The sequence below is a fragment of the Lagopus leucura genome, unplaced genomic scaffold (assembly GCF_019238085.1).
Source record: "Lagopus leucura isolate 7727_CA_CO unplaced genomic scaffold, USGS_WTPT01 Super-Scaffold_810, whole genome shotgun sequence".
NCBI lineage: Eukaryota > Metazoa > Chordata > Aves > Galliformes > Phasianidae > Lagopus > Lagopus leucura.
Window position 1 is genome coordinate 12,858,082 of NW_024962261.1, and position 18,960 is coordinate 12,877,041.

Here is an 18,960-nt window from a genome sequence, read left to right on the forward strand (position 1 = left end):
CTGTTCGTAGCTTTTGCTTTCTTACAACTTTGGTAAGGCATTTTTACTGCTTGGTAAGGCATTTTTACATTTGGGCTGCGTGTATGCTTTGTTTTTTTATACTCAGTTTCAGTAAGATTACATTTCATAATGAATTTTGTTTATTTAATTTAAAGTTGATTTTAATGTATTCAAAATATGTTCTTTATACAGCTTTCCATACAGCTATTAGCAGTTTTTGGTCCTCTACATGAAGTACGTGCAACAATTTGTAAAAGCTCAGTTAAATGATTTCATAGCAAACTAGTTTTTGAAACACTTTATGACACAGAAAGAATAAAACAGATATTCAGATCTTGTTAACAATTGAGGAAAATCATATAAAACCACTGTATTTGCTACTGAGATGAACACATACATAAGACAAGTTTCCTTGGAATCTGGGCTTTTTTTTCACTTCTCTTTCTCTTCTTCCATTTTCTTTTCTTTTTTTTCATGTACATATCTCTGTGTGTGTTGTATAAGTGGGTCTGTGTGTCTGCAAAAAATTAGATACAGATTTCCAGCTTCTCAGGAAAATTAAGTTTGCATACCAGCACAGAATATCCCTGGGACTTCACTTCGGAATATAACAGTTCGTACTTTCTTATCAGATTTCAAAGCATCCACAGCTTTTGACATCTAAAGAGAAAAGGAGGGAGGGGAATAACCAAACACTTTTAAAAGTATTTAATTCCAGTATTTCACCTTCATATTAGAAACTGTTCTTTTCACTTACCATTTTTAAAAGATTTTTGTTAAGTGCATTCTTGGCATGAGATCTGTTTAACCCAAGCACCACAATTCCTGGAGGGAAAGAAAAATTGTATCACTGTTATAATACAGAAAAATATACAATATCCACACAAGTAATTATTTCAATTTCAGGAGTGCTAAAAGAAACATACTAGTGCAGTCAATTAGCTACTGAGTTTTAGAAAGAAAAAAACGGATTTAAGTTTTCCAGTGTTGAACATTTCAGTGTTCAACAGAAATGATGTATTTTAAGAAGTAAAAATCTGGCCCTAACGCTATTACATGGTCAGAAAGGTTGCATCTTAAATTACCTAAGGCATGCACAAATTTCACATTTGTATGCAAAGTGCTAACATATAATCAAGCAAAATAATGCACTATTTCCATATCTAGGTAGCCTGCTTTGAGAAACTTCTTAAAGCAAGAAGAGCTATCATAGCTAAGACTAGTAATTCCAATACAGACAATGAAGCCACACAGAGAGAATGCTAGCAAAAATATATCTGAACTTCTGTTTTAAAATAAAAAAACATACAGAAACTCTCTCTCAAGACAGAAACTAGTGCTAGGCTACACAGCTTTGATCACATATTTATAACTCCCTTAGTCCAGTTAGAGATCAGCTGGCTCAATGACTGATTCCATATACACTGATCTGTGTCTCACAAGGAGCACCACTTGCTTGTCCTTATTCCTTCTCCCTTAGCTTAACAGGCACGAAAAATCCCAAGAAGTTTATCCAGATAGTAATCTTTTAGGCAATTATTTCCTGAATGTATTACAATTTCCTGAATTCTAAACATCAGAAATTGATCCAGTCTTGCTAAGGTCAGGATTTTGTTTTTCATCTGGAGAATCCAAGGCAAGTGAAAAGAAGGCAATGGACTAACACTGGCACCAGGAATGAAAGAGAAAAAGGGAGCTCCCTTTATCCCAAACAAAAAGGCCCACAGTGTTGCCATCAATCTACCAGAAACTCAGTATTTGCCTGCGTATTTACCACCACAACACCAAACTCTGCAAGAACCATCTCTTTATACTCTGGCTCCCCTAGTCACTTTAGGAGCCTGTCTTGTTTTCTCAGCACACACTATTTCCTTCATAGAAACATCATCTCAAAGTGATGAACTATTAGTGTTTAATCCCACTTCCCTTCCTCCCAAATGTAAGTGCCTACACACACGCAGATTGTTAAACTGAGCTCCTGCTCCTTCTGCAGCTACCAATTTGAAAACGAAGTCTTCCATTCAACAGCTGCCATGTCTGAAGTTCAAATGAAAATGGTTAAACCCAAGCAGGAGAGCACACTTTGCTCTTGCTTGCTCCCGAAGTTCAATTAACCCTTATCAAGAAAGAGGAGAGCCTGGCTGATCCAGAAAACCTTCATTACTTTGTTCTCTAAAGCCAAACTAAATTCACCAACACAACTGCAACAGCCCTTAATGAGCATTCAAGCAGGAATTCCTACGTGCTTCCAACTGCAGCATTTTTCTACTGCTGCAACTTGTATTTCAGGAATATTCCAAATTCAAATACATCGTATGTTCATACACATAGATAAAGCAAAATCAGCACCATGTTTTAAAGTGACAAAAAGCCAGTTAACCTGGTTTTGATTTTAAGCTCTAAGACTACTACACTTGCATATCCAAAGTTTGAATGAGGCAAAGACATTGCCATCTCAAACCTATTTCTTTAACTAAAAAATAAGGTCCTTAGCAAAAGTATGTTTTTTCAATAGCAGCAACTCTCTTTATTTACCATCATCAATATTATAACGAATTCCCAATTAACATTAAAACATATTTTGTAATTTTCCTATGAAGAAGGGCCCCTTAAAGACAAATCATACAAGTTAAGTCTTAAAAGTATCCCACTGAGTCATAAACCTATCACTTCTGTCTCCCCTCCCAGATAAGTGAGAGGTAAATACAGATGACATCCATTTCTTAAATAAGAGGAGGGGGGAAAAAAAGTAAAGCAATAACTGCAACCAGAAAAGCATATGAGGCTAACATGAGACAATCATATATTGAAATGAGGCATATTAAAAGATATTCCCTGAATGCTCGTTTGAGTCACTTTTGTTCTAATACTTTATTACAATATTGTCTGGGCATCCTTAAATCCCTTGGTTATTTTTAGAACTGCAGTAAGGCGTGGGACGTTTTCCCAGTGTATTAATCAATGACCGAACTACAGATCAATTGAGTACTTGCTCAAAGTCATATTATCAAAGTAGAAAAATAGACTTGTTTCCATTTGAGTAATTTAATCCCAAGAAAGTACTTTCTTCCTTCCCTAGCTTACTCCAAGATCTCCTTGTCCCCAAAATCTGGGAATACAACTCACCACATCAGTTTGCCGAAGACTGTGAATTAATTGCTGGATGCCATTATAAAAGAAACTGTTCAAGAAGGTCTTCCTTCCATGTTTTGGATATCCTAAAGAATTTAAATCCCTGGTCATATGGGTATACAAATTTACAAAAATTTGCCCTAAACAGGGCAAATCAGGCACTATATAACACTGCACAGTCCCACCAAACCTCTTGGGAAAAAGAAAATGATAACAAGAAGTACAAACATTATCAATAACTATTCTAACAATTATTTTTAACAAAAATGTACATTGTATTGTACATTGTATTACATCTATTTTGAAAAATCTCACATTCTCATTCAAAACATTAAATTACAGTTCACTCTTCCTGAAGTGTCCACCTATGGGCATGCAAATATCTTAAAAAATATACTCAAAAAACTTATCTGTAAAAAGTAGTAAAAACTCATTATCACATTCAGAAACAAATATCAGAATCATAATAAACATCATAATAATGGAATTCCAGTATCTTTACAATGTCAAGGAAGTTGCAGATACGTTAGAAAGGAACAGCCATTCAGACAATGCTGAAGGCAGTATTAATTTCATATTTTTTTCCTGGGAGTCATTTCCACATGACTCCAGAAAACTCAGCAAATAAGGTGTGTCTATTATTAATCACATATATTAAAAATCAAATTTCACTCTATCAGCTAGATTTTCCGAGGGACTAAGTTAACTAACAACACTATGTAAGTAGTCATGGACAGTCTGCATTGTTTCTCAGCTGCTCAAATGTACGGGAACTGCTAGGTCAGTTGAATCAGTGATTGAGCAGCTGGTGAAGGGGCATAGCCAGACCTGGGAGCACAGGTGGAAGCAATTTATCTGAGCAACCGCAAGGGGTCACACACCCCTCCCTAGCCTGATTTAAGGGCTGGCAATCACAAGAGAAGCATCTCTATTTGGAGACTGCCTCAGAAAGGGGCAATTCCTTCATTACCAAATCATGACTTCTACATTTTTTGTGTGATCCTAAACTGATTCAAAGCAGCTCTACCTGCTGCCTCCTCTCCCAACAGAAAGTAAAGCAAACACACAATGAATACTACTCTCACTACCAGAGCTGAGACATAATTTTTAATGTTAAAAAGGAATTATAATTAAGTCACGTGAAAATAAACAGCAAAATTGTATTTTAGTGAGAAAAGGATACACATACATACATACAAGAATTCTTCCAAAAGTAATGCATTGTATTTCATTAAGTTGGCCCACAGTACTAGAAACAGATGTTGGTGGTATGTCTGAACAGGCTGAACCTTCCCACTATTATTCCATTACATTTTGTTGCCATGTGACAGATGGTATCATAGCTGCAATCTGACAAAGCGGCATATGACGTAGAAGTGTGTATAAGGCAAAGGCATGTCACTGAATTCCTCCATGGGGGAAAAAAAGAAAAACACCTATTGACATTTATCAGTGTTTGCTGAACAAATGTCCAAACAGTTGATGTGAGCTCAGTGAGGTGGTGGGTGGTGCATTTCAGGAGTTGTGACAATGGGTTACCTCCACTAGTGCAGATGTTTACTACTCACAGAATCACAGGATCATCAAGCTTGGAAAAGACCTCCAACATCATCCAGTCCAAATGTCCACTTACAAACAACATTTCCACACTAAAGCATGTCCCTTAGTACCACATCTACACACTTCCTTAATACCTTCAGGGATGATCACAGAATCACAAAATTGTAGGGGTTGGAAGGGACCTCCAGAGATCATCGAGTCCAACCCCCTGCCAAAGCAGGTTCCCTACAGCAGGTCGCACAGGTCGGCATCCAGGCAGGTCTTGAACATCTCCAGAGAAGGAGACTCCACCACCTCCCTGGGCAGCCTGTTCCAGTGCTCCGTCACCTCACTGTAAAGAAGTTCCTTCGCACATTTGTGCGGAACTTCCTATGCTGCAGTTTCCCTTGTCCTGTCTCCACTCAGCACTGAAAGAGTCCGGCCTCACCACTCTGCCCCCCACACCTTAGATATTTATAGACATGGATCTGGTCCTCTCTCAGTCTTCTTTTCTCAAGACTAAAGCTCACTTAGCCTTTCTTCATAGGAGAGATGCTCCAGGCCCTTCACCATCTTTGTGGCCCTCCGCTGGACTCTTTCCAAGAGATCCCTGTCTTTTTGTACTGGGGAGCCCAGAACTGGACGCAGTACTCCAGATGAGGCCTTACCAGGGCAGAGTAGAGGGGGAGGATCACCTCCCTTGACCTGCTGGACATGCTCTTTTTAATGCACCCCAGGATGCCATTGGCCTTTTTGGCCACAAGGGCACACTGCTGGCTCATGGCCAACCTGTCGTCCACCAGGACACCCAGGTCCATCTCTGCAGAGCTCCTCTCCAGCAGCTCATCCCGCAACCTGTACTGGTGCATGCAATTATTCCTCCCATAGGTGTAAGATTCCACAATTGCTTTTGTTGAACCTCATCCAGTTTCTTACTGCCCAGCTCTCCAGCCTGTCCAGGTCTCGCTGAATGGCAGCACAGCCTTCAGGCATGTCAGCCAATCCTCCCAACTTCGTATCATCAGCAAACTTGCTGAGGGTGGCCACTATCCCCTCATCAAGGTTGTATAAGATCAGACCCAGCACAGATCCCTGGGGGACACCACTGGTTACAGGTCTCCAGCCAGACTCTGCACCACCAACCACGACCCTCTGTGCTCTGCCAGTCAGCCAGTTTTCAACCCACCTCACTGTCCTCTATCCCACACTTCCTCAGCTTTGTTATAAGGATGTCATGGGGGACAGTATCAAATGCTTTTCTAAAATCAAGGTAGACTACATCTACCGCTCTTGATGACTCAACCATCTCCCTGGGCAGCCTGTTCCAACACCTGACTACTCTCTCAGAAAAGAAACTTCTCCTGACAACCAACCTTAATCTCCCCAGGCAGAACTTGAGGCTACAACCTCTCATCCTATCACTAGATTCGTAGGAGAAGAGGCTAACCCCTGTTCTACCACAGCCTCCTTTCAGGCAGCTGTAGAGAGCTATGAAGTCTCCCCTGAGCCTCCTCTTCTCTACATTAAACAATTCAAGTTCCCTCAGATGCTCTTGATAAAACGCTGCATCTGGGAACCAAAAGGTCTTGGCCAAAGAATGATACTGAATTGGAACAAAGTAATCTGACAAAGAGCGTGACTAGATGACTGTGTGACTAGAATCATGGGCTGCATGACAGTTTTGAGGAAAGCAGCATTTGCAGCTAAAGCCACTTATCTTGTTTTGGTAGGAAGCTGACCTTGCTAGTTTACCTTGTTTTGCAAGCAGGTGTTCCACTTGAGCTCTGCATCACATGCTAGTCATGTGGATGCAGCGTGCAAGTAGAGAAAACGTTGTAGACCTTGGAGAGAACAAAAGCAGGAGAGAGGCTGTGGTGGATCCAAGAGAGAGGAAAAGTATGCCTTGAAGCAGAGGACATCCTTCTGACACCTCCTCTCGAATCTTCTACAGGCATGTTCCTTCTCTTTCTCCTACTCAGCAATTCACTTGTCTCTCAAAGGTCGGAAAGTAACACTCACCTGCTTATGGAGTTTGTGCTTGCCACGGAGACATAATCTAAAATAGATGCCTGTGTGTGTGTGTGTGTGTGTGTGTGTGTGTGTGAAATAAAATTCATAACTCTCTGTGCTGCTCTGAGTGCACAGTTTGCTTGCCTCTACTCCTGAGACATCCTGTCTCTCAGATCCAAACATACTATGAAACAGGTGTTATGTTATGTGTTCCAGGTCCCTCAGCAGCTCCACTGCTCTTCTCTAGGACCTCCAAGTCTTTCTGATAGTGAAGGGACCAAAACTTAAAACAGTATTTAAGTTGCAGACTTACCAGTGCTGAGTACAGAGCTACATTTCCCTGTTCCTACTAACAGCACGACTTCTTATACATGCCAGAATGCCACTAGCTTTCTTGGCCACCTGGGAATACTGCTGGCTCATGTTCAGCTGAGCAGCCACCAATATCCCCAGATCCGTTTCATCTGTACAGTCTTCAAGCAACTCCTTCCCAGGCCTGTAGCGTTGCCTGGCATCGTTGTGACCAAAGTGCAGACCTGGCGCTTGGTCTTGTTGAACTTCACTGCTTTGGCCTCAGCCCAGATTCCTCTGAAGGGCCTTCTTACCCCCAGACAGATTGACACTTTCTCCCAGCTTGGTGTCACCTACAAACTTGCTGAGGGTGCACTAAATCCCACTGTCCAAGTCATCAATAAAGATATTAAACAGAATAAGCCCCAGTACTGACTCCTCAGGAACACTGCTCATGACCAGTTGCCAGCTGGATTTAATTCCATTTTCCACCACACTCTGGGCCTGGCCTCCAGGCAGTTCTTTACCCAGCCAAGAGTGTACTTCTACAAGCCAGGGCTGTCAGCTTCTCTAGGAGAATACTGTGGAAGACAGTGTCAAAGGCTTTGCTGAAGTCTGTCATGGTTTTATGATTTTTGATCGGTATTCCACATCGTAACATCATATAGTGTACTGGGTGTTAAAGAGTTCTGTGGATCATATCTTGGCTCAGAAGAGAACTACAATCCCAGAAGACTATATTCCTTTGTTTTCCATTTGGGGGGAAAGACAAAAATGACTGGGAGTCACAAGACTGCCTCTCGCTCCCTTTGCTCTCTGCTCCCTGGTCATTTTGCCTACAGCATTACAGTAAGGACTTTGCTTTCAAAACTCCCTCTCTCTCATTTTATTTTATTTATTAGCTTCAATTCCAATTATATTGTATTATATTGAATCATCTCACATTCCGCTATTGTATTTAGTAAATTAAGCTTTCTCATTAGCTCATTGCTACTCTTTTCCCCATCTAGGCCCACCTCCCTACCTTTTTCTCTTTCTCCCCTGGGGCGTGGGTCTGTGGGTCCCTTCCTCCCATCACAGAACTAGGTCAAACTGGGCTGAAACATGATAGAAGTCTAGATAGACTATGTCAACAGCCTTTCCGTCATCCACCAGGAGGGTCATTAGATCATACAAGGAGATGAGATTGGTCAAGCAAGACCTGCCTCTCATGAACCCATGCTGGCTGGGCATGATCCCCTGGCTGTCATGCACATACTGTGTGATCTCACTCAAGATGATTTGCTCCATAATGTTTTCTAACACCAAGGTCAGCCTGACATGCCTGCAGTTCCCCGCATCCTCCTCAAAACCCTTCTTGTAGATGGGAGTAACAACAGCAAGTCTCCAGCTCTGTGTGACCTCTCAAGATGACCAAGACTGCTAACAGATAATGGAAAGCAGCCTGGTAATCACGTCCGCCAACTCCCTCATGTGGATCACATCTGGGCCCATGGACGTGTGGCAGTCCAGCTGGAATTGTAGGTCTCTGACTATGGGGCTTTATTCTGCTCCCCATCTCAGACTTCCAAGTCAGGGGGTAGAGTACTCCAAGAATTAACTGGTCTGACTTTTAAAGGCAAATGTAAAGAAGGCGCTTGGAACATGGCATGCAGGCTCCCATTCATCAATGGAGACGATGCACACCTCACTGTATTGACTATGTTGAAAAACAGTGCTCTGTAGCCAAGAATTTCCTCTATCAAACAGTGCTTTGTGCTTTTTAGATCTGTTCTAGTTTCCAGGGAAATAAGGGGAATTACTTTCAGAGCGACCCACATATATGCATGATAGCTTCAAAATACCTGTAAATTCCCAGATGCGTCCTCATTTCACAACGTAATTAAATATGGCATTTTAATGAGTAAATAGTTAATATTAAAAGGTTCTTGTATTTCAAGACAGACAGCAAAATTCATATGATGCTATCATTATTTAAAACTGCTGAGAGAGATCATATTTCCTTCTACATTAAATAAAACAGGGTGAATCAATTTAAGTAAAATAATTACATCTTGTATTACATGCAGTTTATCTCAGTACAAAGGAAACTGTGCTTTAATGATTTTATCTGCTCTATTATGTACTTTGTAGTTTTCAAAACAACATTCATACTCAATATTTAGTTGTAACTCATTTACTTGTAAGTCCTGACTGCATTCATACTAGTAATTTGTCCAATAAAGATTAATTCGATCTACACAAAAAGTACTTACAGAAATAATTTATTTGTAATATGCAAACACACCATCAATCCAAAATTAAATAACTAAAAAAAAAAATCTGAAATGAGAGACAGAAGAAAGAATAGAGAAGTTGGTTTTTTGCTTGTCTCCATTTACTGCATTTTCTCAAGGGAAACAAGAACCCACACTGAGTGCACCATGAATAATTCCAATTGTTTCCATTGATTGTAGTTTCATTAAGTACTTACGTGTATCATAAAATCACACAGACATGTATTGAGCATTATTTTTAAAAAGTAACTAAACAATTTTCAAAATCCTAAGTACACCTTTACTATTTTATCTCTAAGCACTTCTGCGTATCTTCCTGCACTCCATTAAATTAGTATATCTCAGCTGCTCAAGCATTTTTACTTAAAAATAGAAGAGAAAGTATAGTTTTCTTTTTTGTCAGCTAACTACCAATCTTTCAAGCTCTGAAAGAACTATTTCAAATGAGACCATAATTGATCTGCACATTCTATGTACATTAACATTCTAACTGATGATGACAAAACGTTGCCTTACATATACTAATCGAACTAATAGCCCTAAATTCATCCAAATTTGTAATGGGTTTGCTAACGCAACTTGGCTAGAAGTTCTAAAATGTCAATAGCTTTAATAAATTTCAGACCTTGAAGCGATAATCAAATACAATTACAAATAAAAGACATGCATCTAATTAAAAAATAATAACGCACCCATATTTATCTGTACTCATAGGAAACTGATACTAAAGGTAATGTGATTTACATGTTGTTCAGAATACATAAGCATTCTACAAACACATTCAAATTAAATCTTTTGTATTCTTTTGTCTCAAATAAAAAATTCAATAATTTGCCTTTTCACATATAGTCTGATTTCAGTATATGTTTAACAGCTCCCCAAAAAGTGTGGTATATGAGTCACCTGAAAGTGTTATGGAGCAGAGCAGTTTGTTACTTTGCCTGAAAGATTCATCTGGTGCTACAGGATTTGCACCTCTGTGTGAGGCAGCTCAAGGTCAGTTTTTCTGCTTCCCCAAGCAGCACTGGGGACAACACATCTTCCTCTAAGCAACTCAAAAAGAGCAGGTACATACAAGAACAGAAAAACAGCACAAATAAACATGTCTACGTCTTGACAGGTAGTTAGAGAGACAGGGTCTGCCCCCATATGCAGTATGAAGTGGAAGAATATGGAAGGGGCAATGGTGCTGGGGTACCACTTGGAAAGACCCGGAAGAAACTGCTGGAGAAGGAAATAGTATGTTAAGAGATTAGCGATAAAGAACACTGGAGCTTAAATGGCACTAGCACCCTAATGGAGCACAGGTACTACATGCTGTAAACTCACACAGATTAACTTGTCGCATGGGAAGAGGAGGATGGTGTGCACTAGCATCACAGAAAGAATAATGCACAGAACGTACAAGCAAAAAAACTTTCCAACGTTTTACCAAGCCTTCTTTGCTCCTGTCTTGCCTCCACTTCAATTTAAAATAAGTTTAAACTTAAGACATTTGTTTGGAATCAATTCTCCGTTCCTCAGTTGGTTGAGAAAATAGGAGTAAATAAGTATTGTATTCAAGGAACTCTAGGGAATAGAACAATAAGAAGTGGATTTCAGGATCAGATTACATCATTAATCTTACTGACTCTTAAAAAACGTATCTTCTAATCCTAAGATAAAATTGAAAGTTTACATGTACAAATATATACATACATATGAATGCTCTACTCAAAGGTGCATGCCCAAAACTGTGCCAAGTTTAATGTAACTGAGTTGATGTTTTCAAAGTTATAAACTGAATCTCGCATCTCAACACATGATTCTTCCAAGACCTACTAACCACCTAAAGAAACACACACATCACAGAATAGTGCTGCACACAAGAAAAAGCAGATGGAACTTCTCTGTCCCTGTCTGCCCATACAAACAAGCACACAGCAGGTGCGGGATGCTAACTGTAGGAGACGACCCCTAAACTTCATTTTCTGCCAGCAAAGCGGCTAGCAGAGGAGACATACATCCAGGAGAGTATTTCGATTAAAGTCAGCAGGGCTGCTGACCCATTCCTGCAAGTAACTGCGGCCCCGCAGTACCAGCATGAAGAGGCTGATCTGGATCCGCCGCCGGCAGAACGCCGCGCGGCGCCTCCCACCTGCCCCCGGTGGCGCGCAGGGTAACCCCAGCTCACAGGCCCGAGCGCCGCGGGCCGGGCCGGTAGGGCCGCGCAGAGGAGCGGACGGCGCTTTCCCCGTTCGTTACCTTTGTGCTCTTCATCCAGGTACCGCACTCGCAGCTCCTCCTCCTCCTTCGCCTCCGATCCATAGCTCCTCCCGGCTGAGGGAAAAGCGGCGGCGCCTCCTCGCACCGGAGCCCGGGGGCCGAGGGTGGAGGAGGTGGCAGCGGCCGCGGCGGCTAGCCTGAACCGGCCGTGCAAGAGGCCCAAGCCACCCAGCGCCGCCGCCATACTGCCGCCTGCGCCCCTCAGCCGCCAGCCTCGCTCCCGAACCCACGTGACCGGCGGCTCTACGCAAGGGACGCCGCCAGCTCCCGCCCCTCCGCCGCCAAGGCGCGAGGACCGCGCTCGTCACGGGCCTTCGCGTGCCCAAGGGCTGACAGAGCGGCGTCGGGGCTCCGCGTCTCGGCTGTGCGGGTCTGGGGTGCCGCGGACCCCTACCTGAGCTGCGGTGCTTGGAGCAGCAACGAGGCTCCTGAAGCTGAGAAGTTTGGCTTCCTACCCCGAGGCTGGGTATTAGGAAGCTTTCTTCTCAGGGGTGGTGAGGCGCAGGGAAGTGGTGGAGTCGCTGTCTCTGGAGGTGTACCGTAATCCTGTGCATGTGGCACTGAGGGAACTTGAAAACTGAATACAAAGGCTTTGGGCACACCTTTTATCTTTAAGAGTTGTAGAAGTTGGTGTTCCTGACTGAGGGGGAAAGCAAGATGGGGAGGCCCCAGCTGTCACTTTTGCTAACTCGCTTCTGCGTTCCTTCTGTGCCAAGTTGCTTAGCAGGGCCTCCACTGCCTTCCTTCTGGAGGGAGGGAAGCCTAAAGATAATGACCTGTTTATTCTGGCAGAACGCTGTGAAGGATGAACGAGGGGAAAAGAGACTATCACCTTCCATTGATTATGTTTTACTATTTAAACAGGAATGTAGCTTGTGATTAGCATCCTGTTCCACTCCTGCGGGCAGTACAAAAGGACACAAAAGGAATAGTGAATTACTATCCTGGAAGCTTCGTTCGCAGATGAGGAATGTTATATTTTTATGAGATTAAATTCTGAAAGATAGTACCCAGTTATGTATATGGAAGCAAAAAGGCAGCACTATTCTGAAAGACATCAGCTGAGATAAAAAGACAGTAAAAACAGAACTGGACTCACTGCCTTACCATCATTGCTTTGAAGCCAAAGGCAGATGCATTTTCTCTGCTCAGCTGTTATGTGCAGTGGTTCCCACACTACTTGGCTCAAGGTTTCAGAAGTGCTTTCTTGAAGAGAGGACAGCATATGGAATCATGCCTAACAGCCTCATGTCTGGTGTACAAACATCCACAGTCATTATTAGAACTCAAATAATTTTCTAAGTACTTTTACATTTTCACTTTTTATTATATTTTTTTAGCATACGAAAGGAAAAATATTTAATTTTTACTGACTTTTTCTGCAGTTTCTCATGTCTGCATTGCTAGAGCATGTTTACATTCAGATAGACATCTAATTTCCAATGGCCTCTACAGCATTTTTTTAAAAGCAGAATTGTTAAGAAAATTAGTAATGCAGTAGTAATACAGTATAGCTACCATTGTAACATTAAAAAAAAAAAAACCCTCCTGAAGACTTTTTGCACTCCACCAAGTCAATTTTTTTAAACAAATCAAACTCAAATTACTAGCAGCAGCAGACACAGAGATGGCTGCTAAAGTCATTCTGTTCTTTGAACTGTGTCTCTGCATTAACGCATAAAACTTCATGATACATAAATATGTTTTATTGTGGTAGTTAAGTAGTAGAGTGCATTTTTCAATACTGTATATTCAGTTTCTCCCATTGCACTGCCATTCAAGCATGGTGGAATGCTTCTTGGATGGAAGAAAAATTGTCCATATTTTGGTTCCCTGTTCTGTTTTTTGTTGTTGTTGTTGTTGTTGGTTTTTTTGTCTGTTTGTTTCTCGTTTTTACCCTGTAGCTTAGTTCTACCAAAACAGCTCTACAGTTGAAGTAGGACATAGAAAGCACATTTAATTACAGAGGGAGAGTACTGAGATGCAGATTGTTATGTAAATCATATATACAAATAAGAAAAAAACAAAAAAACTAGAGCAACAAAATGAAAACTGTTAAGTAGCTGCCTAATTACATATGACATTGTTTGGTGACCTGTTCACTTCTTTACACAGAAATCCAAACATTGGTGCTTGGCGATGGGTAAAATAAATTGATAGAGCAAAAAATGTGTGAATCTTGACTCAGCATCCCTTATGTATAGAGAAGCAATGTTAACGTGAAAGAAAATAAGATCAATATAAACAGAAAACAGCAGTTCTCTGCATTCAGCTATTACTTGTAATATGGTCCTCAGTCGTAAGCTAATCTGGGAGAAAAACATATGAACAAAAAAGCCTAGATGGTCCTCCTCTATTTTGTATTTGGAATTTCCTTGGAAAACCCATTCATATCAGGTTGTGGGTTCTCACAGTGTGCAGCAGAGACTGAAATATGCAGGCCCTTCTTAGTTTCACACACAGCTTTTACTTGAAAACAGCATATAGGCCCAGAAATTGGGAAACTGCCTACATCGTTAGCAGTGAGAAGTTTCTTCCAACTGTAATTCCTCACACTTCAGTGCAGGCCTTCTGCCATGATTCTCTCACTTAATTAAGGATAATGGAAGAATGTGGCCTCTAAACTTCAGATCTAAATTAGATACCATGGAATGGGAAAGTCGTTATGCATGTTCAGTTAGGTGTTTGCTATTATTAAGAATAATGATAGATTATTTGAAATGAGACAGGAGAAATAATTGCATGTGTATTTATATTAATATGCAAATTTACAGGTAACAATGAAAAAGGGCAAATAATATGTATAGTAAAGCAGGAAAAGGGTGGAGGAAAATGAATCTGGGCTAGTTGCAAGCGTCTTTGATTTTCTTATACTTTGTGTATAGATAAGGTGTAACAAATAGTTTCATTTTCCCTGGGTTGAAACTGTTGCATTGCAAGAGTGAAAGGAATATGTTTTAGGAGAAAAGCAGATGACCAATGCATGCTTTTCAAGGCAAATCACATGTTTTTCTTGCATGTTGTAAATTAATTGTCTCTGTAAAATCACTTGATATTTCAGAGTGCAATCTATTAGCTACTTGTTTTCTAAGTGGTTTATAAAGGTTATATGCATCTGCTACGAGGAGATTTTTTCTCTTCTAATTTTGACTTATTTGCTTTTAATGACAGAATTTTACTGTTTATTATGTTGTCCAGTTAGCATACTTCACAGCATTTCCAATCTTGAATTTTAACTTGTTAAAAGCTTTTTGTTGTTGGCAGATCAGAGCCTAAGAAAGGCCCTAAGTACTTTCAACAGAATGTGGTGGACATTTAATAAAGAAAATGTTCAGAATGTTTTCTAGGGCAAGGCACACAGCTTATCCTCAAAGAACATGAAAAAAAAAATATTTATTTCTATAGGGCTGAGTACAAGCAGAGATAGTGGAAACAGAATTTACATAAGCAGAGCTTCCTAAAAATTGAGCCTATTTGTATGTCTTTAAGTTTGTCTCCATTTGACAAAAAAAAAAAAAAAAAAAAAAAAAAGGAAAAGTAAAAACTTTCAATTTTACTGTAGCTCAGCAGAGCAGACATTTGCTTACTTCATTAACTAACTGATGCATGCAGGCAAACTGCATCCAGAGCATCACTAGAAACTTTTCTTATGGTGAATGTACCTTTCCCAGCTATGTGTAAGTACTGTTAAAGTCATGTGTTTTCTGCAAGCTTCTAGATGACCCTTTATATGAAGCCGTACTCATCTTTCACCTTTATATACTTTTGAGGAACTCCAAGACTTGCACAACCATTAACTGTATCTTGGAGGGTCTTCGCTTTGGCAGCAAAGTACAAGCTCTAACAGCATGCAAGTGAAAGCTTAACTTGAAGCACAGAAAGCAAACTAGAACGATGCTAGTGTAATTTATGTTTACTTTAGGAAGGTTGATATGAAACTCTTGTAAAAGGTGAATTTCCCAATTTTTATATCCAGTAAAAAGCTATGTGAGCCCCTGCTAAAGAGATGGTGGACCAACCTTACCTACTATACAGTATCTAGAAGATTGAAACAGAGTTAAGTGTTAGCTTGGATAAGGACAACAAAGATTTACTAACTTACTGGTGAGATTTTCCTTCAAAGTAACATTTGATGAAAACCATGTGAAAAATATTTTGTTTTAAAAAAATTGAAGTAATGATGGACATCTCAGTGAAACAAAAATTAGTAGCAGCACTGCAATCAAGAGGTGAAAAATATTATATTATTTGTTTCCTGATGTGATGCTATTTCTAATGGGAAAAAAAAATCTTAAGAATATCTACACTGTTTAAAGACAGTGCATTTGCCATGAAATTTGACTTCATAATGGGATCTAAGAGAAACCTGATCGTTTATGGTCATTAGAAAATGTTATAGAAAAAAATCAGCGCCTTATAGACTGTCTGATGTAGTTCTTCATTAATGCTCACGAGCAGGCAAGGATTTGAGCTGTATATTATGTTTCTGAATGGCATAATTAATTTCCCTTCTGTTCCGCAAATTTCTTTTTCTTGTTTTCTGAGGTGGTTTATGTCTAAAGGCAATAACTGAGTTTACTGTGGAAAGTCTGTAGGTAACATATGAAGTGTAAGATATTTACCTTTTTGCAAAAAGCTGCATAGTTGCTGCTTTAAAAATACTCCACATGTACAAACAACTCTGAAAATAAATGTTGAAGTGCTATGACATAAAGTGTATTTATGCTGTTCGCTTTTCCTTTTTAGTCTTTTATGATTCACAATATGTTGTAGAGAGATCTACTGACTGTATTTCATTCTTCGTAAGTAATGCATCATATTCATTCTTACACTATATTTAGTGTAAGGGGAAAGCACTAGGGGCTTTTTTGATGCTTTATATAGTTTCATTAGAGTAGGTTATCTTTTACATTCTAATCTGAAATATGTTTTCTTACATTCTTTCCTTTCTGCATACTAATGCAATTAAGACAGTCTGATAAGCTGAGTGAGCATTTTCAGCTTATTCTCTCACATGTAAGAGCTCTTTTTATGTTAAAGAATTTGAATCACCTTACGACTTTAATTTCCAGGATAGAGCAAAAGGTTAAATGGGCAAAGATTCTATGTCATGCATGGATACAGGAGCAGATGAACTGGGATCTACATAGGCTAAGGACTCTTATGTTTTGTAAAAATTGCTTCCTCTTAACTCTTTTACTATTCATACTTCCCAATATTAGCCATTTTTCCTTGTAAGATCAAGAGGATGGAACCTAGCATCTGCATGTGAAAATAAAAGAAAAATAAATACTAAGTGGCTAGTATATATTTTTTTTTTACCATGAACAGACAAAATACAGAGCTATTTACCAGTGGCAGCAAACAGCTGTTTCCAAGACAGCAATTTTCAGAGTTCAGATTTCTTAACATTCTTTAGAGACGTATAGTTGTATATCCCCAAAATTAAAATACCATCCCAGAGCCATTTTTTGCAATTTGTGAAAATCAAGCATCAGGAAAAATAATATACAAAAAATAACTTCTCTTCAGAATCACAGTCAACAGTTATTTTCTGGAGAGTATCTTTTTTGTGTATGTCACTTCATGTCTGAATGTTAAAGCTATATTTCAGTTGCCTTATGCTTCATAAAGTATGTTTTACCTCTTAAGTGGAAAACATTGTACTCACTCTTCTCAGCACTGGCTGCAGCTGGTAAGAAAGGCGTAGGTATGTGAGCAGCTTCTCAAAGTGAAAGACTTAAAAAAATAAAAATAAATAATGTTTAATAAAAAAATGTTTTTAAGTCTAAGCCAGAATGTAAGGCTGATGAGTCTGCAGCCTTCTATTACAGAAATGGCTTGAAAAATTTTGTACTATTTGTGCTCTTTCAACAATATACCTGAAAAAACTCTAAGACTGTGGTCTGCTCCTTCAGTAGAGTTCTTTAAACTTGCAATTTTTCCGTGATTCATGCAGTCCAACAATAAGTGGAAAGTATGAACAGCAATGCAGTGTTTCCATGTTCTGAAGCAATAATTTAAAACTGCTTGCAGGAAGAGGTTCCAAAGATGTTCAGAAAAGCTAGTAAACCATAAATACAACTTCATTATCATCAAGTGTGGTGGCATGGTACATGGTGCTATTGTTAATCCACATATCCAGTCATCATGTCAAGATTGCTATTTGTTGCAACTGATAAGAAGTATCCTTGGCATCCTTCTCTTCCCTCACCCTACACTGTCTGCCAGTGAAGCTCAAAGATGGCATTCCACAATATGTGGGATTCCTGCATCATGAGCAGAACAGAAATACATTGGACAGTCTTTCCAGTAACCACTGCATAAGAGCATGAAGGAATTCCGTGGTTTCCTTAGAATAAAGCTTTTGTAGTTTTCTTTGTAACCTGGATGTCACTACAGAATCTAGGTCCTCTGTCTCTGTGTGACCACTTAATAAGGTGGGAAAAAGATGGAACCTCTGAAAAAGTTACCAGGATCTGCTTTGACCTTGGGATGAGGTTCTTAGTCTTCTAACCAACCAACAAACTCTAAAGCTATAAGGTGTGCAATAGAAATTTGGCCCAACAGAAATCCACATGCGTTTGTCTGTGTTGTAATTAAGACATCATAATAACAGAATACAACTTAAGAGAATGTCACAGAAAATTTTTTTCACATATATTTTTGTCATTATATGAATTAGATTGTGCTAGACTGAAAGTATTTTTTAAAAATGGGTTTTACGACTCTTGACACATTAAGCCAATGACATTTCTTAACATAAATGGCATTCTAAAACAAATAATTGTACAGCCATACTTCCCAATGGTTCCAACAGCTAGTTTTTCAAAATGCAGTGTGAAATGCTGTGTGATTTTTCAGAGGTCTGAGAGCCTGCTGCCTCTGCTAAGCTCATTTACTACTGCATGTAGTCATGAAAATCATCTTACATTAGATATATATGAGCAAGTCTAATGAACACCTGTAACTTTTGTCAAAGTCTGAGTGCCACAAATGTTACATCAAATATTGTGAACATTTGAAATAAATAACCAAAATGTATGGACCATTACAGAGAAATGTAATATTAAAAAATGTAACTGTATTTGGCTTTTGTATTCCTCTCTCTGCCTTTTAAACTGAACACAGTTGTGCTTTAATAAAGGCTTGCTTACTGATATATTTGTTTTCCTTTTACTTAATCTTCTGTTGAATTCATCATAGTTCATGTTTCAAGCATCTGCTTGTTGCTGTAGAAATCTCTGGTGTCACAAATTCAGTTAGAACTTCATGAGAGAATCAGATATAAAAAAAAACAGGGCTTGAGAAGACAGAAACCATTATTCAAATAGCAAAATCCTGGTAATAAGCATGAAGGAGAAAGGATGTACAAACAGTAAGGCAATTTATTATTTAAATCTGCTAGAAGAAAATCCTGATTTTTTTTCTCTTTCAACTACAGAAA

The 18,960-nt window shown here is 39.4% G+C and overlaps 1 protein-coding gene across 1 annotated transcript in view; it reads right to left on the bottom strand.

Moving 5' to 3' along the window:
* The window catches only part of AUH (AU RNA binding methylglutaconyl-CoA hydratase), a 112,537-nt gene extending 99,353 nt beyond the window's left edge, over nucleotides 1-13,184 (bottom strand). The window contains exons 1-4 of the mRNA XM_042866121.1: nucleotides 13,121-13,184; nucleotides 11,493-11,756; nucleotides 758-825; nucleotides 573-660 (exon numbers count right to left, since the gene is read on the bottom strand). Coding sequence (XP_042722055.1) covers nucleotides 573-660; nucleotides 758-825; nucleotides 11,493-11,756; nucleotides 13,121-13,184 — 484 coding nt within the window. The remainder of the gene's footprint in view (nucleotides 1-572; nucleotides 661-757; nucleotides 826-11,492; nucleotides 11,757-13,120) is intronic.
* Nucleotides 13,185-18,960: the final 5,776 nt, after the last annotated feature.